The 22,632-nt window shown below is 41.7% G+C and overlaps 2 protein-coding genes across 4 annotated transcripts in view; both read left to right on the top strand.

Annotated features, from left to right (window-relative positions):
• The first annotated feature begins 454 nt into the window (after positions 1–454).
• IER3IP1 (immediate early response 3 interacting protein 1) lies at positions 455–17,904 on the top strand. Its single transcript, XM_046025401.1, has 3 exons — positions 455–636; positions 15,350–15,451; positions 16,709–17,904. The coding sequence occupies exons 1-3, from the start codon at positions 546–548 to the stop codon at positions 16,762–16,764; spliced, it is 249 nt and encodes an 82-aa protein (XP_045881357.1). The 5' UTR covers positions 455–545; the 3' UTR covers positions 16,765–17,904.
• A 3,662-nt stretch (positions 17,905–21,566) lies between these two features.
• HDHD2 (haloacid dehalogenase like hydrolase domain containing 2) overlaps positions 21,567–22,632 on the top strand; it is a 34,743-nt gene continuing 33,677 nt past the window's right edge. For 2 of the 3 annotated variants that reach the window (XM_046025398.1, XM_046025400.1), the window contains exon 1: positions 21,899–22,027. The gene's annotated coding sequence lies outside the window, so the exon portion shown is untranslated. Of the gene's footprint in view, positions 21,696–21,898; positions 22,028–22,632 lie in introns of those variants that run through there. The other variant, XM_046025399.1, reaches the window with a different exon arrangement.

The following is a 22,632-nucleotide window of genomic DNA, read 5'->3' as shown; positions in this document are numbered from 1 at the left end:
GAGGGAGAAGCAGGCTCCCTGCTGAGCAGGTAACCAGAAAAGGGGCTCCATCCTGGGGCCCTGGGATCCTGACCCCAGCTCAAGGCAGACATTTAACCAACTGAGCCACTGAGGCGCCCCTACAGTAAAAGTTATGCTGATTATTCAATTTATTTACCTAATACATTCAAAATATCATTTTAACATGTAACCAATATTTTTAAAATTAATGGGAGATTTTACGTTGTTTTCGTCCCAAGTCCTTGAAATCCGGTGTGTACAGTCTTATACACTTTACAGCACCTCAGCTGCGACGAGCCACGTTTCTAACTTCCAGCAGCCACGGACTGCTGGCTCCTACCCTGGACTGCGGAGGTCTACACAGCCGACCACACACGTCTCGCTGACGTAAGGGGCGGGTCCTAAGCAGGTCGGGGCGGAGCTTCCGGTAGAGCGCGTTTGGGGCCTCCCCGGCTCCCGTAGGAGAGCTCCGTCCGTGGCGGCGCCACGTCCCCTACGGCAGCGGGAGAAAGATCAGTTGGGCCTCGGGGCGGCTCTGGGAGGCTATGGCCTTTACGTTGTATTCTCTGCTGCAGGCGGCCCTGCTTTGCGTCAATGCCATCGCGGTGCTGCACGAGGAGCGCTTCCTCAAGAACAGTGAGTGGGACCGCGGGGCCCGGCTGAGGGGGCGGTGGCGGAGCCGGGGGAGGGGGCGCGGAGCAGAGGTGGGCCGCGCGCGGGAGGGGAGATCCTGGGCCGCGACCGACGGGAGCCCGAGGACTCCACTCTTGGCGGCCCCTCCTTAGAGGGAGGAATCCGAGCCACTTCCGTCTCACCGAGTTTGAGCTCAATAGCGGGGCGAAGATTTAACAGATGTCTCCTGTGTGCGGGACCCCGGGAGTTGGGATGGGAGGGGGTACAGAGAAGAGCCAGGGACGCCTCTTACTGCGATTAGTTTAGTTTAGTAATTTAATGCCTTCCTCTGTGACCGCTTTCAATGGTCAGGAGCCTGGGGTCTGAGGTTTTAGTTACAGAGGGAGGGAGGGGCGTGGCTCATTTTGGAGCACGGGCAATTGAAGAATGAACTGATGGAGGGCCACGGGGATTCCTGGTGTTCGAGGCTAGGTGGAAGGGGAGTTCAGATTATCATGGCATTCAGACACCCACGTTCCAAGAGAAGTTTATTCAGCCCAGTTTATTGGATGTCTACAGTGTGCCAGGCTAGAATGAAAGAATACCAAGATGAAGACACAATTATGCCTGTCATCCCACACAATACGGTGACTTCCATGCCATCCTGGGCGGGCCACTAATTGCTGTATGAGGCCAAATTAAGACAGGATACTGCACGAGGTGCATCATTTGTCTGCGCAAGTATATACCTAATCACAGAGTACACGGTCATTTGTAAGTACGCCGGATATGTCTCTGTGAGTCACGGAAACCCAATCCCACGAGCAAGATTGATTCATTTCACTTATTCCTTCAGATTTACTGAGCACAAATTTTGTGCCAAGCTCATGTAATTAAGAGCTGAGGTTACAGCACTCACTTGCTCTTCTAATGAAAGTTAAGTAAACAATGAGCAAGCAACAATGACAAGTATGCAGAATATTATGAAAGAGAAGTGCAGGGAAGCACTGACTTGTGAATCTTTGAAAGTTTTGTGGAGGAAGTGTGTTTAACCAAAATCTAATAAGTGAGTAAGCATTAATTAGGTGAAGGGTTGGGAGGGTGAGGAGTAAGAGCTCTTGTGAAAACTGGGGCAGGTGAAAATGAAGTTTTAAAGTTTTAAGCAGGGCAGAGACATGATCAGATTTGTGTTATTTGCAAGAGCCTTACTGCAGTGTGGAGAACAGATTGGAAAGGTAGAATAATGGGTGTGGGAAGCACCATTCCAAACAGGGCAAGTAGAATGGTGGGTATAACATCAGTTGAGTGGGTACAGTAATAGTAACAACTAACACTTAATACCACATACCAGGATCTGTATCAAGTGCTTTACATATATTAACTTGTATGACCCTCACAACAACCCTATGCGTTAGGTACTGTTTTCATCCCCACTTTGCAGATGGGTAACCAGAAGTACAAAAGAAGAGTAGGTAACTTTTCTATGATCACACAGTTAGAAAGTGGCAGAGCTAGGATTTACCAAGGCATTCTGACTCAAAAGTCCATCTCCTCACTACTATAGTATACAAAAAAGTAGAAGATATGTGGGGGTTGAATTGTGTCCCCCCAAAAGATACATTGAAGTCCTAACCCTTGCTACCTGTGTAGGTACCAAGGTGCTTATGCTTCCAAAACATATAATCCCGCTTAATACGAAAACCCATTATGGCAGTGTTTTCCCAGTTGAGGAAAGAAGTTAGAACAAGGACGGACTCTAGGCTGGTTGGATACTCTGAGTTAAGTGCACGCCACGGCCCTTATGCTTCCAAAACAGATAATCGCTGTTAAGGCTAACACTCATATGTGGCAGACTGTTCCCAGTTGAGGAAAGAAGTTAGAACAAGGACGGACTCTAGGCTGATTGGATACTCTGTGTTAAGTGCACGCCAAGTCCCTTATGCTTCCAGAAGGTAAAATCGCTCTTAAGGTGAAGACTAATAAGTGCAGTGTGTTCCCAGTTGAGGAAAGAACTTAGAACAAGGGTGGATTATAAGCATGTTGTAAACTCTTAGTTAAGTGCACACCAAGGCCCTTATGCTTCCAAAACGTATAATCGCTCTTAAAGTTAAGACTCATAAGTGGCAGTGTGTTCCCAGTTGAGGAAAGAACTTAGAGCAAGGGCTGATTATAAGCATGTTGTATACTCTGAGTTAAGTGCACACCAAGGCCCTTATGCTTCCAAAACGTATAATCCCGCTTAATACGAAAACCCATTAAATGGCAGTCCAGTTGAGGAAAGTTACTTGGAAATTGGGTCTTTGCAGGTGTAATCAAGTTGAGATATGGTCACACTGGATTAGGATGGCCCTAGATCCAGTGACTGTCCATGTAAGGGGAGAGAGATACAAAAACATAGGGGAAGAAGGCCAAATGACAACAGAGGCAGAGATTAGAGTGATGTAGCAAGAAGCCAGAGAATGCCAAGGATTGCCGGTAACTACGAGCAGCATTGAGAGGCATGGATGAGATCTTCAGAACCCACAAAAGGAACCAACCCTGCTAACCCCTTCATTTTGGTCTTCAGAACCATGAGAAAGTAAATTTCTGCTAAGCCATCCAGTGTGTGGCATTTTGTTAAGGTAGTCCTCGGAGACTGTATAAATCAGAAGATATTTTAAAGATAGAAAAGGCAGAATTTCACTGTTTGGACATTGGGAAACATGGGAGAGGAAAAAGTCAAAGATCTCTAGGTTTTCTGAATTAGCAACTGAGTGAAGCATAGTACCTTTATCAAGGTAGAGAGTACTGGAGGGAAAATGAGGGCAGCAGTGGTGGGTAAAGAGGTGAAAAGATAGTGAAATAAGTTTTGGACACGGTGAGTTTGAGATTTCTGTGAGATATGCAAGTGGAAGTGCGGGATAGTCCGTTGGAGTTAAGTCCGTAGAACAGAAGCAAGAGCCACAGTGGAGATTGAATTTGAGCTTGTCAACCACAGATGATAAATGAAGCCATATGAAGAGATGAAATTGCTCAGGGAAAGAATACCGTACAAAGAGAATTGGTGACCAGGACAGTCCCAGAATCTCTTCCAATATTTACTGTGTAGGTAGAGCTGGAAGAGCGGACAGGAGAAATTGACGAGTGAGCAAAACAAGAGAAAGGGGAAAATCTAGACAGTGGGGTTTCACAGAAGTCAAGGAGACATGAGACAGCAGGGGAATGTTCAGGGAAATCAGAGAAGGACAGAAAATGTCCTAAGGATTCAGGGTAATAGAAGTCCTTGGTGATTATACACAAGCAGTTACAACTGTGGATAAAATCTAAATTGGGATGTGTGAGAAGTGGGTAGAAAGTGATAAAAAGGAGATCACCGTAACAAATAACAGTAATAATGAAAAATTTTGCAATACTGTGAGAATTACCAAAATGTGACTGAGACACGAAGTGAGGTGTTGGAAAAGTGGCGCCAAGAGATTTGCTTGACACAGGATTGCCATAAACCTTCAGTTTGCGAAGAACACACTATCTGGGAAGTGCAGTAAAGGGAGCAGGAAAACAAAGTAGGCCTGTATAACATTGTATAATTTAAAGTGAACAATGATCATGTAATACACATATATACTACAAAATGCTTACCACAGTTACTGTTCTTCACCTCACACAATGATAATTTGGCTCTGTTGTGGGGATAAGAACATCTAAAATTTCCTCTCAGCGCAACTTTCAGGTATACAGTACAGTATTTTTAACTGTGGTCACCATGCCATACATTAGATCCCTGGAACTTACTCATCTTATAACTGAAAGGTAGTACCTTTAGACCAGGAATTTCCCGTTTCCCTCACCACTCAACCCATGGCAACCGCCATACTACTCTCTGTGTCCAAGAGTCTGATGTTCTGAGATTCCACATGTAAGTAAGATAATATTTGTCTGGCTTATTTCACTTACTGTGATACTCTCAAGATTTACTCATGTTGTCACAAATGGCAGGTTTCTCTTTTTTATGGCCGAATAATATTCCATTTAATATATACACAACATTTTCTTTTCCCATTCATTTGTCAGGGCGCACTTAGACTGTTTCCATGTCTTGGCTATTGTGAATAATGCTGCAGTGAACATAGGAGTACGAATATCTCTTCAGGATAGTGATTTCATCTCTTGGAGAAATACTCAGGAGTGCAATTGCGGGATCATATGGTAGTGTGCTATTTTTAATATGTATTTTTTAAAAGATTTATTTATTTGAGAGAGCGTGCACCTGTGAGTGGAGGGAGGGGAAGGGGGAGAGGGAGCAAGAATCTCAGACAGACTCCCCACTGAGCAGGGAGCCAGTGCTGGGTGTGATCTCATGACCCTGAGATCACAACCTGAACCAAAACCAAGAGCTGGATGCTTAACCGACTGAACCACCCAGGTGCCCCAGTAGTTCTATTTTTAATTTTTTGAGGAACACTATGGGGTCACTGAAAACCTATTAGAATGAATAAATGAGTCCAGTAAGAGTGCAGGATATGAGGTTAGGAGCAAATTGTTTTTCTATACATGAACAATGAACAATTGAAATTGAAATTAAAGAAACAATTTCATTTAGTATATGTGCTGCCGAAGCGAGCACGAAACAGTTTCATTTACAATATAAATAACAAAATACTTAGGGATAAATTTAACAGAAGAGGAGCAAATCCTGTACTCTGAAAAATATGAAGTATTATTGAATAGAATTAAAGAATAAAAATATTCTTAAAGGGAATTAAAAAAAATAAAGACATCCATGTTCATGGATCAGAAGACTTAATATCATTAAGATGACAATACTTAGGGACCCCTGGGTGGCTCAGCTGGTTAAGCAGCTGCTTTCAGCTCAGGTCATGATCCTATGGTCCTGGGATCGAGTCCCAGATGGGGCTCCTTGCTGAGTGGGGAACCTGCTTCTCTTTCTGCCTGCAACTCCCCTTTTTGTGCTAACTCTCTCTCTGATTAAAAAAAATGACAATGCTTAATATTATTGATTTACAGATTTAGTGCAGTCTATAAAAATCCCAGTTGGCTTTTTGCAGAAACTGACAATTGCTCCTAAAAGAAATGGACCCAGAATTCCCAAAATGATCTTGAAAGAGAATACAATGCCTAGACCTTACTCCAGACCTGCATTTAAATTTTCCAGAAGTGAAGTTCAGCAGTGTCTTTTCCAAAATTTCTGCAGGTGACTTAGCTTTGTGCCCCTAAATGAAAATCATTGCTACAAACTGTTGGAATGGCCCAGAAATGTTAATACTTTGCCCCCTAGAACTTTGTCTTCATTTCCTCCTCTCTCCAGAAGTAGCACAGATATTTTATCTGAACATGTGTTTTGAATATGGTCCCAGAACTATGGGAAAACACTACCTTGGCTTGTCTAAGTGGATTAAAACTGTTGTTTTAAATCTTTTTTTTTTTTTAAGATTTTATTTATTTATTTGACAGACAGAGACCACAAGTAGGCAGAAAGGCCGGCAGAGAGAGAGAGAGAGAGAGAGGGAGAAGGAAGCAAGCTCCCTGCTGAGCAGAGAGCCTGATGTGGGGCTCCATCCCAGGACCCTGGGATCACAACCTGAGCCGAAGGCAGAGACTTTAACCCACTGAGCCACCAGGTGCCCCAAGCTGTTGTTTTAAAGTATCTAAGGGGTACTTGGCTGGCCCAGTCGGGAGACCTGCCACTCCTGATTTCAGGGTCCTGAGTTCAAGTCCCACATTGGTCATGGAGCCAACTTAAAAAAAAAAAATCTCCCTTAATTCAGGGGTGCCTGGCTGACTCAGTCAAAGGACCATGTGACTTGATCTTGGGGTTGTGAGTTCACAGCATATATTGGGTATAGGGATGACTACAAAAAATAAAAAGTGAAATATCTAAGTGTGTTTTAAAATAGAATTTTAAAATATTTTAAGTATTTGTTAAATATTGTTTATTAAGCCTCTTAACTCTTGCCTAGATTTTTATAGTAACCTCCTCACTAGTCGCCCTCCCTCCAGTTTTGTTTTTCTTGTTTTACCTTCCAAGAGGAGCTGAACATGTTTCTCAGTGGTTTGAAATTCCTGAGTACTTTAATATTCATAGCCTCCAATATAAAAGTGAGACCACCTTGTGTGATTGTCAAGCTCACCATAATGTATCCCTTCTCTGTCCTTCCCTTTTACCCTTTCCCAGTATTTACCTTGTGTGCCGTTCTTACCACGGTGCTCTTTGCTACTAAGCTTTACGCATACTTTCTCGGCTTTCAGTGACCTTAACTTACTTCACACTGTTCTTTAAGGCCTATCTCTGCCATTTGCCTCTCCCAGAAACCATCACTGACCTATTCCATCGGCTTTAGCACCACTGCAGTTCCTTTGTGGTCTTCCCCAATAGATAATGACAAGGATTCTCTCATTTTTTCAATTCCATCAGTCAGTGAATATCTTCTAAATAACTGAATAATGTTACCATTATCATATTGTTGCAACTCCTGATTTGAGAGCTGTATGTTTGTACAAATAGTTTAATTAATATTTTGACTTAATTGGAATGAGTAAGTCATGAGAACAAAAGGCACTGAATAAGGAATGCAATCAATGGTATTGTAAGAGTCATCTACTGATGGATTGGGACAAATGGTAAGTACCCTTGTGGTGAACATAGCATGTATAAATCTGTCAAATCATTATGTTGTACACCTGAAATTAACATAACATTTTGACTGTAATGCAGATTGTGTTTCTTCTAGTGTTCCACAATGATGCAAATTCCCTTTCTGTACAAGAAAAAAAAAAAACCATGCACACACATAGTGAATTTTAATACCTGTAAAAATTATTCTTACTAGTTTTTGTTTATGGTGTTGGGTATGGATCCATTTGACAGATATATCCAGTAGCATTTATGAGTGCTACAAAAAAAACATTTCATATATGAAACAGTGTATGAGTTAGCTCTGGCTGCCATAACAAAGTATCATAGACTGGGTAGCTTAACCAACAGAAATTGTTTTCTCCTGGTTCTGGAAGCTGGAAGTCTAAGATAGGTAAAGTTCTGGAGAGGGCTATCTTCCTGGTTTGCAGATAGCCACTTTCTTACAGTGTCCTCACATGGCTAGGTGGAGGGAGAGGGGAGGAATAGAGATCTTTCTCTTCCTCTTTTTTGTAAGGCCACAGCCCTATCATATTAGGGCCCTACCCTTAAGATCCATTTAACTGTAATTACATCCTTAAGACCCTATCTCCACTTAGGCTTCAACACAGAAATTTGGGGGGAGACACAGTTCAGTCCATAGCAAATAGTTAAAATATTATAAGGTATTACTGATTCAGGGTTTAAATGACTGCACCAGAACCAGCATAACATCAGAGTTTAGAGTAGTGAGAGCTGTATGAGTCCAAGTAATGGATGGAGAATTCCTAAAGGAGGTAGATGTTAAACAGTAAATCAGGTGTGCATAAATATAGAAAATGAGTGAGGCATTCTACAAGCCTTGTATGATAGTCACGATATGAGCATGGCAGCTTATAGAACATTGAGAAAACCATGTAGACATGTAAAAAAACTTCTCTGTAAATAATATACTCCGAAAAAACATTTGTTGAATTTCATCCCAGATTAAACAGTTTTATGTTGTGTTGGAAATTAATTACATTGATCCAAGAGAGTTTAGTCCAAATATACCAGATCGTTTACTTCAACATTGATCTTTTTGATCAAGGTAATATTTTAAGCCTTATGTTAGCAGAATTCTTTATTCTGGAGTTTTTGGGTACCTCACATCTGTGATAGCATTTGATTCCCATGCAAACTTGGTGACACTGACAAAGTGAAGCACACTTCATGTGTTCTTTTGCACGTATGGAAACAGGGTCAGCCAGCCCTTAAAACTGTATTAATACTTTTAATACTAACACTAACTATACTAACACTTTTCTTGTACTTTTCTTGAGAAAGTATCTGGCTGAGGGTTATTGTTGGAATCTGTATGGTTTGCCATTTTGTATATGATTTGAAGTCTGGGCAGAAGAACATTTTTGGTATTTGCAGTAAGTCACTTTTTTTTTTTTTTTAAAGATTTTATTTATTTATTTGACAGAGAGAGATACAAGTAGGCAGAGAGGCAGGCAGAGAGAGTGAGAGGGAAGCAGGCTCCCTGCCGAGCAGAGAGCCCGATGTGGGACTCGATCCCAGGACCCTGAGATCATGACCTGAGCCGAAGGCAGCGGCTTAAACCACTGAGCCACCCAGGTGCCCAGTAAGTCACTTTTTATATTTAATTCTCTTCCTGAAATTATGGCAGTAACCATTGGTGGCTGGTCTTACCATTTGTTCTCTAGCAATGGAAGAAGTGTCAAGAGAGCAGCAGAATTAAATCTTTCTCCTTTAAAAAAAAAAAAAAAAGCAAAGCTCTTTAAAACTTTGACCATTTTCCTTAGAAAAACAACTTCCCTAAATACCAGTTGGAGAGAGAACTATTTGTTACAGTAAGATAATCCATGGCATCTGGTCCTTTACTTGTCACCTTTGTGTTTGTCCATGGAATATCTAAAGAAATGATTTACTCTCTCTGCCCAGAATTTAGTTTTCATTCTGGTGGCATGAGAATAGAGACTAGGCTAAAATTAACTGGTAACTTAATACTTTTAAAAATACTTCGATGCTGATGCTTAAAATGTGGTACTCCCAGTATTGTAGAGTTTTATCCTGTTTTGTTGAAGAGCAGTTATTCAGTGTTGGAAAATACATTTTTTTCTGGCAGTCACTCCACTTATTATGTAAAAACATTCATTCAGACATTTTTGAAACAGGTCTAAAAGAAAAAAGATTGTTGGAAATTATGCTTTTTTCTTTTTTCTTATTGCTTGATTTATTTGAGTAATTGACACACAATGTTATGTTAATTTCAGGTGTACAACATGATTTGACAGATTTATACAAGCTATGTTCACCACAAGGGTACTTACCATTTGTCCCAATCCATCAGTAGATGACTCTTATAATACCATTGATTGCATTCCTTATTCAGTGCCTTTTATTCTCATGACTTACTCATTCCATACATGAGAGCCTGTACTTCCTTCTCCCCTTCATCCATTCTGCCCATCCCCCCACTCTTCTCCTCTCTAGAAACTATCAATTTATTCTCTGTATTTATATTTATATATCTGATTCTGCTTTTTGCTCATTCATCCTGTGGTATTTGTCATTCTTAGACTGACTTATTTTACATAATAATATCCTCTAGGCCCAGAATGTCGTCTCAAATGGCATTATCTCATCCCCTTTTTTGGCTGAGATATATTTCAGTATGTGTTTGTGTGTGTGGAAATTATGCTTTCTAACAAAAATTGAGTGCATGATCCATAACATACTGAAAACAAGTCCTTTTTACCATCTGAGATTGTGGCTGTGGGTGGAAAGGCTTGATAATTTTAGCAATGATGATTCTAAAAAAGCAAGTAAAGGAAATGAAACCAACAATACAATTTAAAGCTGGTTTTAAAACATAATTTTAAAATATTCAGAGTGACTTGTGGATGAAACCTTCCCACTTGTAGATCTTGTCCCTGCCCTACGGGTGTTCATGCCCTGGAGAGGAAGGCCTAATGGCAGAGGGGTTTCTCCAGTGGGTAAGCATCTTTATAGGCTTGCTTTTTAAATTTCATTTTCCTTTTTATCAAAGCAGTGTAAATGTGTGTGTGTGGTTGTTAAAGTCAAAAAGCTCTTTTGTTTGTAAAGAAAGATAGAAGCCTTCTGCCCCATCTCTCTTCACTGAGCCCCATTTCTCAAAAGCAGTTATTTTCAACTGCTGTGGAAGGGCTTAGTATAATTATACCATCAGCAGCACATTTGTGCTTGTGGGAGCCCAAGTACGCACACATTTCCTTTCCCCCATCTCTCTTATCTACAACCAATTATTGGCGATTTTGGTATTCCATATTTATATTACTATCACTGAATATTGCTTACAGCTGAACAATAAAAAACAATGATGTCTTTCCTCTAGTTGATTTGTGGTTTGGGTACAGAATTCTAGATTGGAACTAATTTTTCTTCAGAATTTTGAAGACATTGTTCACTTTACTCATTTCCAGTATTAACATAAAGAAGTCTGATGCCATTCTATTTCTGATTATTTGTACAACCTAAGTTGTCTCTCTGAAAGCTTTTAAGGTGTTTTCTTTGTCTTCAGAGGGCTGAGATTTTACAAAAATGTGGCAACATATGGGCCTTTTTTCCCCCCATTTATTGGGCTGTTCTCTCATTGGGTCCTTTTGGCTTAAAGGCTCATGTTCTTCAGTTCTGCAATATTATCTCTTAATATTTCTCTGATGTTTCTTCTTGTCTGTTCTTTCTTCTCTCTGAAACTCCAGTTATTTTGACAGGTTGATATTCTTCTTTTTCCGTTAGCTTTGTCTAATAAGTTTCCTCAACTTAATCTGTCAACCTCTCGAACTTCTTAGGCTAATGTAGCAAGAACAAGGGCTCTGTCTTAATTCCTTAGTGTTCCTTTTTTATGGCATCCTATTCTTGTTTCATAGGTACAGTAGCTTTACTCTCTATGGATATTCATTTTTTAAAATATTTTCTCTTGGGGCGCCTGGCTGGTTCAGTCGGTAAAGCAGACTATGCTTGATCTCGAGGTTGTGAGTTTGAGCACCAGGTTAGGCATAGAGATCACTTAAAAAAATAAAGTATACACCAGTCACTTTAAAAAAATAGTAAAAATACTGTCTTCGACTTCTTGCTTTGTCTCTTCCTCAAAGTTTCCTTTTTCTCTTTTTGCTCTGTCTTCCATGTTAAGGATTGTTTCTTCTGACAGTTCATTTTTTTTTTAATTTAAAGATTTTTATTTATTCATTTGACAGAGGCACAGAGAGAGAGGGAACACAAGTAAGGGGAGTAGAAGAGAGAGAAGCAGGCTTCCCACCAAGCAGGGAGCCCAATTTGGGGCTTGATCCCAGGACCCTGAGATCATGACCCGATCCAAAGGCAGTCGCTCAATGACTGAGCCACCCAGGTGCCCCCTGACAGTCCATTTTCAACCTTCAACAGAGGTTCATTGGAAGCTGTGCTGTGTGGTTGGGGCTTGTTTACTAGTGGGTCTCACTGGTGTTTAAAGAATTTGTCTTGTTGATCCTTCCCTCTACCTCCCAGTGTCAGTATCTGAAGTCTTTCTTCCTGGGGAGCTGGACAGTTTCCAAGTAATTTTCTAACTTCCTGCCTACAGAATGTAAGTGTTATATGATCAGACTTAGAGACAAGCAGAGGAGATGGGCAAGAGTCTGACACTTTAGTGTGCAGACTTCCATTCCGTCCACTCATAGTAGATGTCCCCAAGCCAGAGCTTCTGTGGTTCTCTGGTGAGAGTAAACTTGTCTTTGATGTAGTGAGAGCCATACTCTTCCATCAGTCAGGTCTAGGAAAGGAGATGGGAGGGCAGCAGGGAGCTAACCGCTTTTAGGTACACATTCAGTGTGTCCTCCTGTTTTTCGCCCCTGTTGCCCACATTGGCGCTTTGAGGTTTCTCTCACCTTCCCAGGGTTCTCATTCTCAGCATGAGTTTCCCCAGTGTTTTATTGTGTGCTCGCTGCAGAGTTCAGGTTTCAGCTTTCTCTGCTAAGTCAGTTACCCATCTTCATTTATTTTTTAATGTCCAAATTTTGATTGACTTCTCTTGCCTGGAGACTTCTCTTTTGTTAACATGTATCCTTTGTTGTCATTTTTAGTAGGGTTTCAGGACAAAGCTAAGATAAAAATGTATATCCATTGATGAGGTTCAAGGTTTAGGACATGCTGCTCCAAAATATGACACCTTGGCAGTATTGAGTATCTTAAGCTGAAGGAGCTCGAGAAAATGGCAGAAGCAGGAAGGTCACTCTCACCGTCTTGTCTGCTCCCCTCTCCCCTTGCCCTCTTTTCTCAAAGCCTGGTGCTTAATGTGAAAGGTACCCTCCCTGTATCAGGAGGAGGGGAGACATCCTTATCACCAGAGAGGAAGGCTGTAGAAACAAACCTTGTTACTTTTCCATCATTTTTTACCCCCCACTCCCAGTTCAAACTCCTTTGTCTTATCAGTTCTTCAAAAATGTCTCAAAAGCTTCCTGCTTAATCACTTCTTTAGGTCTGCTTTCTCTTCTGAAGGCTCCCATGTACATGTGAAAAGTTAATAGAATTTTTATGCTTTTTCCTGTGTATCTGTTTTTATCAGTGTAATTTTCTCTCTTTTTAAAAATATTTTATTTATTTTGAAAGAACAAGAGAGAGGGAGAGGTGGCGGGGCTCATTCCCACAACCCTGAGTTCATGAACTGAACCAAAATCAGGAGTCAGACACTCAGTCAACTGACTGAGCCCCCCAGGCACCCTTTATCAGTGTAATTTTCAGACCTAGTCAGGGACCCCAGGAGGGTCAGAGTTAACTTTTTCCTCCCTGACCCCATCAGGTTGAACCAGCACCACACTGCTTTTTTATTGTACAGAGCTCTTAAAGAATTTTCTGTAAGTAGGTTATCCCAGCGATGTGGGTTTCTCACAGACATCTTCTGTTGCAGTTATGCAGGTTGGAAACTGACACAGCTGATGGTGGGTGGTCATTTTGTGTGTCCTCTGCATCTAGAGAGGAGTATGAAATCGTTTTTACCACACTGTAAGTAGGTGAAGGCTCACGCTACAGTTTGAACTTAAGATTTAGAAAAAGAGGACTGCCATTTGCTGGGCAGTGCTGATTGAGCTATCAGAACAGTGAGACAGTTATTTGGAGGAAAGGCATGGTGGTAAAACTCATAGTGGAGTAAAAGCAAGTGTTGGAGAAGTGGCAGTTTATTTGCTTGCTGGACAGAGTCGATCCTGAAGTAGGAGGGTGATGTTGCCCAGTCAAGATGCAGGTCTATTTTCTAAAATTGCATTTAGCTTGGATGGATGTGTACATTTAATATGGAAGATTTCTGTCCCCATCTCCTAAAGCTATAGTGGAATATCTGTTCATATTATAACTTACTGTGTCATACAAATTCAGAAATAGAGTTCTTTGGAACTGTGATCCTAAAATTTACCTTATTTCACCTTGTCCCAGATTAACTCAGTCTACTATTATTCACTTCACTTCCACAAACACTAAGTATTTGCTGTGGGCTGGGGGTGCGGGAGAGTGGGAAGGTGAAGAAAGACTAAATTTAGCCCCCATCTTCCAGGATTTTATAGTCTAATGAGACACTTGAAAACAACTAACCAAGGAGAACACAGTCACTACAATTAGGAGGCTATTTGGGGAGCAAAGAGAAAGAAGGCTTATGATATGAGAGGGAACTAGGAGAGGCCCTCAGGATGAAGTCACACCTAGACTCAGAAGCTCCCTTTAGCATGTAGCGTGATTAGTGGGCATTGAGTGTAAATAGGAATTCTTGGAAGGCCGTGGTGGGATATAGGGCTAGAATGTCAGTTTCAGGAGTTTGGACTATATATATTCAGTAGGCAGTGGGAATCATCGCATGATCGGGTGGTGGATAGATCTAACCCTGTAAGCGAGAAAATTCAAGGAGTCAAGACAGCTAGATTCCAGAGGCGTCTGCTCAGAGGGTCTTGAGAGACGTCAGAGAGGCTGATTGAAACCACTGTGATGGTGGCTGCAGTGTGGGAGCGCAAAAGTGACAGCCCTGTGGACTGCAGTGGTTTGTCAGAAGAGCCGGAGCTGGGCCTCGAGGGGGGAATACGAGTCCACACAAATCACCTCTTTTGTGAACTTGAATTTAAAAGTAGTTTTATCCCACAATAAATCTGTGTTGATGTGACCAAAGAAGCAAGCCAGGCCTTTCTTGACTTTTATGTTGACCAAATAAAAGTTGATTAAATGAAGTGCAGTCTTGTTTCCTGAGACGTGGTTCTTTCATGTATAAAATAAAGATCATGTTCAGGTTTAAGGGCCAGCATGTCAGCAAGTAAGCCCTATAGTCATCAGAGATGCAAAACAATGTAACGTAAGATACGAAAAGTGGGCCTGCAATGCCAGCCAGAGAAGGATGAGTTGAAGAAATGAGGACTTGTATAGGCCTTTAGCAGAATGTATGGCAGTAAAGAAAGAACTAGCAGATAAAGATGAAGAAATAATGATGTATCATATCAGGAAGGCGACACAGAAGAAGGTAAAAGACTCTTCTATAGAGAATAAGTGGGGGTAGTAGCTAAATTGCACAGCTGGAGTGGAGAAATGAGGAGAATGATGAACGGGGAAAGATATGCCCCAGTTGGCAGGACAGACCACACTCTGAAAGCCCAAGCAAGCCGTGAGCACGTTTGCATTCACTTTTCCCCAAGTAATGTAGTTAGTGTGTCTCAGCTACAACATTTTTATACTGCTCATTGGGTGAGATTTTATAAATTCTGAATTGAGCTAATTATCGAGTTTGACAGTATGCCTTGGTTTTCAGTTCTGACCTGAAAAATGTTTTGTTTGAAAAAAAGGGAAAAAACCAATCAGGGTGTCACAACAATCATCTTCACGGAATTAAATGCCGTGGAGTAATTCAGACTGTAGTTTATTTTATAAAATCAGTGTGGAAATGAAATAAGATTGTTGCTATCAAAAGTAAAAAATATATTCTACAATATTTAATCAGTTTGGTAACTTTTAAGTCAGATGACTATATTTTATGTCTTTAACAAAGTCTCAAGCTAATCTTTTAGAAGATGACTAATGAGGGAGCAAGGCAAGTGCATAATAAATTTTAACACAGCTAATCATTTTTATATTATGCAGTTGGCTGGGGAGCAGACCAGGGAATTGGTGGATTCGGAGAGGAGCCAGGAATTAAATCTCAGCTAATGAACCTTATTCGATCTGTAAGAACTGTGATGAGAGGTAAGAAGAAAAACTAGTGATACACTCTTCTAAGTTTTAATTTTGTGGTGTTTAAGTAGCAAAGCTTCTGAGCGTGAATACTATCACACCATTTTTGTAGTGAAGTTTTTTTCTTTTTAACCTGGGTTTACTGTTTAGAAGTTACTGATTTTCTTTTTTAGTTTTGCCTCTTACTTCCATCTAAACCACTTGATGGGAAAGGAATGCTCTGTGGTATATCTGTTCACGTGTTGCCTCTCAGACTTCAAAGCAGTGTTCTTTTTGAAATTTATGTTGCTTCAAGTAGTGTCATCATCTAGAGTCCTAGAAGGCTTTTGAGAGAAAAATAAAGGTCCCATATCTGCCAGTCTATTGGATATTATTTTAAAGATTTTATTTATTTATTTGTCAGAGAGAGCACAAGCAGGGGGAACAGCAGGCAGAGAGAGAAGCAGGTTCCCCACTGAACAAGAAGCCCGATGTGGGACTCAATCCCAGGACCCGGAGATCATGGCCTCAGCTGAAGGCAGATATTTAACTGACTGAGCCACTCTGGTATCTCTATTGGATAGTATTTTAGAGCAACTGGAGAGAGAAGTGTTCAAAGTTTCTATTTAAAACCGTTAAAATTAGGGTCTCTGTCTTCCTCTTTGTTAGGTCTTTTGATTACAACTTTGGATAGAATGGTAAATAAGTTCACGCTTACTTTAGTGGTGAAACTGTGGAATCTTCTTTGTTCTTTTTTTTTTTTAAGTTTTTTTTTTTTTTTTTTTTAATTTACTTGACAGAGATCACAAGTAGGCAGAGAGGCAGGCAGAGAGAGAGGAGGAAGCAGGCTCCCTGCTCAGCAGGATGCGGGGCCGGATCCCAGGACCCTGAGATCATGACCTGAGCGGAAGGCAGAGGCTTTAACCCACTGAGCCACCCAGGCGCCCCATTCTTTGTTCTTTATTTCTTATGTCAAGTGTCACAGCCATGTGGGTCTACTTCTGCCTGGGCCTGGTGTGCTTCTGTGTTCGCAGCCCTGCACTAGCACCATTCGCAGATGTCCCATATTGATCTAGTTGTACCAGCGACCCTTACCACAGTCACACAAGCCCTCTTTAAAATAAATTTTGGATTTTATGATCCAGTACATGTTCCTTTGTTACAATTTGCCACATGGTTATGAATGACATATTGTTTGATATTTTCATCCTTCCTGGAGGCTAATAATTATTACTTAGTTTTTTCCTGTTATTTTCTTTATAGTAACAAACTTTTTTTTTTTCTTTACAGTGCCATTGATAATAATAAACTCAGTTGCCATTGTATTACTTTTATTATTTGGGTGAAGAACAGTGGGGGAAATGGAGACTCAGAAGAAGAGATGCCAGCAGAAGTTATTACTTCGGTCATTATTGGAATATACATGTTTTCGCTCGTCGTCCTTGCACTTGATAAAAATGTAAATCTGACAATAAAACCAGAGTCCCTATTTATCTGATTTTTTTTAAAATGTTGCACTTACAGTTTCATTACAAAAAGATTAGGTCATCAGAGGCAGTAACTATCCAGAACTGGAATACATTTGATTGCTAATTGTTAATAAAAGTTCATCTTATGGTAAAGATTGTTCAGAGGGTACAGGACTGTCACTTGTGTGTTTTTAGAGATTTTTCTCTCTCACTTCTTGCTCAGGGATAATTTTTTTTTTTCAAAGTTTTGAAGTTCTTTGTGACTTATTTATGATGTGAGAGTGATTATCTTCCTAGATAAATTTAAAGGAATTTTTAAAAGCAATTACTACATATAAAATGATAAGTCAGTAATTTGGATAGTTTTACTTTGAACTCTTTATTTTGTCTATGTATCATTTCGACTATGACAAGTTCAAATTTATAGCAACTATGAGCAATACTCTCTGACTTCAGGGAGAATTCTAATTTTGTAAGTTAGTCACATAGGTTGTGTTTTTAAGTTCTTTCATGTGTTTGTTATTTTATTAATTGGCCTGAATGATGAGGTCAGATCACTATCTACATATTTCCATGGGTAGAAAAATCTGTGTAGAAAAGTCTATGCCCTTTTTACAATAATAATTTATTTTTTAAAATCAGCCTAAATATTAGTCTGGAAGAGCAATCCTAAACAGTCACAATTAAACTGTGCTATGTAAGAAGACTATTGTGAAGCATTTACCTCTCCCTCAAATTACCACATTTCCGTTCTCTGGAGTAGCACGTTAAGGGGTGTAATTCTTAATTTTTTATTCTGTCTGTCAGTAGAGATTCATGTTAGATAAGTTTTTGTTTTGTTTTTATATTCTTAGACCATTCCATATTTGCTCATCCCATAATACAGTATAAGCAGGAAGATTAAAATTATGTAAATGTTTTTTTCTGAAAACTACCAGTTATAATAGTTTAAAGGAATAGATTGGCATCTTTGTTTATAGGAGAACATTTGTAAATAAAGTTAAATTTCCAAGGCAAGTACTTGTTTTTGTACCTTATCTGTCAGTGTTAATTGAATTAATCTCATTTCTTTACTGTAAAATCACAGAGGACAGATTTAATGAAAGTAAACATTACACGTCACTTTTTTTCCTTCAGTGAGTTAACTGAATTGCTCAAGAGCAACTTTTATTCCATGACTTAGGTTACTTCTAAAACTTTGGAGCAAGTACTGAATGCCTATTGGCCATGCCTGAATTAGAGATAGATGATCTCTGGGCTGCAGGCCTGCAGCTGAACCAAAGAGATGTACCAGGGATTCTTAGTTGATTATCTGGCTCATGTGAGTAACTAACATACTTGGCAGCTAGAAGCAGTGTTCTTTGGCCTTACAAAGATCCAATTCATGAGTCCAAGTTTAAGTCACTGAACAGGTTCAATACATGCAGTTAATTGAGAGCTCTCCCATTTCTCCACAGACCATACAGAATTTTTAAAGGAAAGAAAAGAGACCTTGGCCCGATGCCATTTTCTTGTAAAACTTTACAGCACACCTTCATGCTCATTTAGTGGCAGGATACCGTCCAAGTTCAGACTCCAGTGGAGAGCAGTCGTAGCATGGCAGGATCAGAGTATTGTGTAGAAAAGTGGGTCTGAGGAAACGGCAGCACTGAATCTCAAAATCTGTCATCTCTGGAAGCCACTTAACACAGTGCTAGCTTCAGTGTGCCTGAAGGGAGGCCTGAAGGTCTGTAAGCTTTCGCAGGTTAGCCCTGATGTCCCTGGCGCAGAGATTCGGTAACCACAGTATCTTACTTGACAGTAACTTCAGTGTCTGCTTGCCTGCCCAAATCCTCCCCCATAGCCATTCTCAGTTAACAGTTGGTGATCATTCTAGATTCCAAATATCCATGATGTTCATGGTCCTAATGTATGCTGACCTTGTGTCTATGTGCCTCTGACCTATCTCATGAAGGATCTTGGCTCAAGTGTAGATGTTAACCAAATGTATACCCTGATCCTTAGTTAAATACAATGGTTTTCAAGTATCGATTGTTAATGGTAGAACCAGATTCCAAAAGGGATAACACAGAACTAAAATGCCCCACTATTTGAAACAGATGAGAGCAGTCTACTTATTTCTAGTTGAAACAGGGATGGGGCCCAAAGGCCCATTGTTCAACCTCCACCCCACTCTTGTCATCCTTTCTAAGGTCCTTCCACAAAACTCCCCAAGTTTTTGAAAACATAGTTAAAACGAGTATCTTTTTTTAAAAAGTCCCGACTTTAGAGGAGGAAGTGTGATCTGTGGTCTACCAGTATATGCTATCACTTGAGTATATATGTACTCGTCAAGGGACTTGAGAGAAAGCAATATATATGGGTAGTAAAAAGAGTGGGAGGTAGGATATTTGTAACATGCCGAGCAAAACCTTATCATGACTTAAGACAAACTTCCTAAGACCTCAATTGTTTTCTGTTGTTTCATCTGTAAAACTGGTCAAGAATTATTTCAGAACAGAAATCTGCTCCAGGTGATTTTATATATGTATACCTTTTCCAGGTCACTAACCTTTGATGCTAGGTGTACCTCAACCAAAGAGATGTTCTCCCAAAGTAAATGTTTTTAGTGAAATAAATTACTTTCTCGGTGCCTCATAGTTTCAAAGTTATTACCAATAAATAAAATTTTGATACTAAGCAAAATGGGATTATTTTTTGCTGAAATTTTTCTTGGCCCCTGATTGGTCATCAGATGCCAGATATGGTGAAAACATTCTGTGCAAGGACTTCAGACGCACAATGGCCAGTGTCCAAGGGTATTGCTCAAGGTGAGTTTTGGAATCCTGCTGCTTTTGTTTCAGTTCTGACACTGCTTTCTTTACTCTCCCTTTATGTTTTAGTACTATCTTTATCTTTTCCAAGTTCGCCCCTCCTTTTTCCTTTTTTGTCAATAACTGAAAATTTTTTTTCAGTATTGAAGTATAGTTGATGTGTAATGTTAATTTCAGGTGTATAACCTAGCGATTTGACAGTTCTTTACATTATGCAATGCTCACTCCATGAGTTTAGTCACCATCTGTTTAGACATCCCATCCCTCTTTACTCATCTTGGCCTTTGGCAAGCAAAATCACTGGAGTCTTCGATGGAGGACGCCATTAGTCCTGTTCAATCATGCCACATTATAGTCACTGACACCATCACTTATAATACCAAACTGCCCAAGCCTAAAACTTAGTGGTTACTTTTTTTTTTCTTAAGATTATTTATTTCACAGAGAGACACAGTGAGAGAGTAAACACAAGCAAGGGGAGTGGGAGAAGGAGAAGCAGGCTTCCTGCTGAGCAGGGAGCCCAATGTGGGGCACGATCCCAGGACTCTGGGGTCATGACCTGAGCTGAAGGCAGGTGCTTAACGACTGCGACCTTTAGGTGCCCCCTTAGTAGTTATCTTGATGCCTACCTCTCCCTTACCAATTTAATCTCTAACAATTTCTATTTTACTCCCTAAGATCTCTTGAATTTGTCTGCTTTGTTTCCCCACAATTTAGTGCAAGCATTGCTCTTGTAGTCCTGCAGTAGCTTACCTGGTCTCACGTACAATTTGGTCCCTCTCCCATCCATTCTCCATACTGCAGCCAGAGTATTTAGAAAAATGGAAGTCTTAACATTACGCACTTGCTTAAAATCCTTCCGTGCTGTTTTAGTTCGCAGCTCTTAGTGCTGAAGGGGAAACCAGGAGCAGATTCCTTTTCCTTTAACCAAGTATGCCCTTACATAGAAAATAGACTTAACGAATACGAATAAAACAAAAACAACCTTCAGACCGAGTGGAGAGGAAAAGTAGAGGGTCACTAGTCCAGAGGAAAGTGTTCTAGCTCACAACATAGCCGGCTGAAGCACTGGGCAGAGGGGGTGTTGGATGGATTCTGGCAGCACCGAGGCAAGGAGTTCCCTATGTGCAAACCAGAGTGTGTATCCTACTAAGTCAGACTGCTCCAGAAATTTTTTCATTTAGTCGTTTTCATAGAGATTGCATAGGATGACCATCTCTGCACTCAAGAAGTTTTACTTATTTAAAGGCAGCCAATGCGGATCAGAGACTCCCAGTAGGTGCGTGGGAGGGGAGCAATGAGATGGTTACACGCACCTCAAGATACTGCTCCACTAGGGACGATAGGCAAGGCCTGGGGTTGCTCTCTAATGAGAGGCAGGATGGGAGAGTTGGCAGCTTAAGGTTTTGGAACACCTGATGTAGGAAAAGAGGAACCTCGTTGCCTGCGGTAGGGATTAACACAGGTACAAATGCCAGATGCTATTCAAGTAGCAAAGCATAAAATGACGTCAGAGATCGGGTATTTCACAGAAAGCACCACGGAGGAAGTTAACACCTCAAGAATGGGCATGAAGTGGTGCAGCGAGGAAGGGTGGCGGCAAAGAAAGGTACTCAGTACTTGGTTCACCAGTGGGGCTGCAGAAGGGGAAAGAGCTGCTGACCGAAGACAGAGGTTTCGTTTATCCTCCTACACCTGGGGCTAAGCAGGCCGTGCCCTTCAGGGAGCAGGTCTTAAGAACAATTTTTCCACCTCGAAAGTGCCAAGGAGCAAGCCAACACTCTAAAGTGAGGGCCCGCAACCCGGAAGCAGCCAGGGCGGATGGGGCGGAGTTGGACAGGGGAGAGAGGGACTTCCGGTGCGGCTGTCGGCCCAATTTCCGGCGTTTAGCGGCTGCTTGCCTGCCTGGACTGGCCTCGAGGACGCTGCGGACGGAAGGGCTGTGCAACTTTCCTGGTAGCGGGGCTTTCGCTGACGACGGCGTGCGGAGCAGGGGTGAGGAGCCGTTCTGGGACGGGCGACCTCCCACCCGTGCGAAGGCTGCGTTTCTTTGTGAAATGCTGGTTGAGTCTCCAGGCCACCCCCCTCCTGGGCCGCGGACCAACCCGCGCTCGCGCTCCGAGATGACGGTCCCACCCCTCCGGGCGGGGGCGGTTCCCCTGGCCGCCGAGCCGGCACGCATGCGCGGAGTGGGGCTCCGAGCTGTTCCGTGGGGTGGTGGTGGTGCGGGGCTCTTCGTAGTCCTGGAGCACATCGCGATTCTGGTGTGGTAGACATCCCACGGGACCTGCCCCCTGGACTGTATTTCGAAGCTGGTGTCCCTTCCGGTCAGTCCGGCCAGGTCCTGGATTTTGCAGTGGGGCGGAGTGCAGTGACTAGTACTGAGGCCCTCCATCCAGGAGATGGAGGAGCTCGCAGTTGTTAGTGCTGAAAGACCTTTGTTCCTGGAATCCTCCCAGTTAACTGAGACCGGGATTCATGAATTGGGTTAACTCACAAGCCCATACTGAGCGGTCAGTAGTGCCGCGGAAAAGGCCACAACAGCTCCTTTCTTTATAGAGCTTAACACGTTGGACCGAGTGATAACTGGAATAATAGGAGCAAGCTAGGAGCTCCTGGCCCGTCCCTGGGCGAAAAGTTGCACTCGGGAATGCCAGAGGAAAGGATGCTAATCTGAGACCTATGAACTGCAGTTGTCCAGGGGAAAGGAGGATGTAGGGGACAGGTGTGGTCGAAGTCAGAAAACAAAAGGATTTCCAGACAAAAGTCCAGCGATGAGGGAGGTAGAGTATAGGACTGGTAGCCGCCTGCAGTGCGGTGGAACTTTGGCGTGGGAGTAGAGGGGAAGGAGTTGCAGAGGTGAACCCAGGGCTTCACACCTCAGGGTTCGTTGTTGAGACTTTACCCTGTGGGCAGTGAAGAGCAACTGGAA

This window comes from Meles meles, chromosome 12, assembly GCF_922984935.1.
Source record: "Meles meles chromosome 12, mMelMel3.1 paternal haplotype, whole genome shotgun sequence".
Lineage (NCBI taxonomy): Eukaryota > Metazoa > Chordata > Mammalia > Carnivora > Mustelidae > Meles > Meles meles.
This window is presented reverse-complemented; position numbering and strand designations above follow the sequence as displayed.

What these genes read in the sequence shown, in the direction of transcription:
- IER3IP1 (XM_046025401.1), top strand. Translation starts at nt 546, where the DNA reads ATGGCCTTTACGTTGTATTCTCTGCTGCAGGCGGCCCTGCTTTGCGTC. An exon ending in GGAGCGCTTCCTCAAGAACA is followed by an intron (nt 637 to 15,349) that starts GTGAGTGGGACC and finishes TATATTATGCAG; the next exon opens with TTGGCTGGGGAGCAGACCAG. An exon ending in TGTAAGAACTGTGATGAGAG is followed by an intron (nt 15,452 to 16,708) that starts GTAAGAAGAAAA and finishes TTTTCTTTACAG; the next exon opens with TGCCATTGATAATAATAAAC.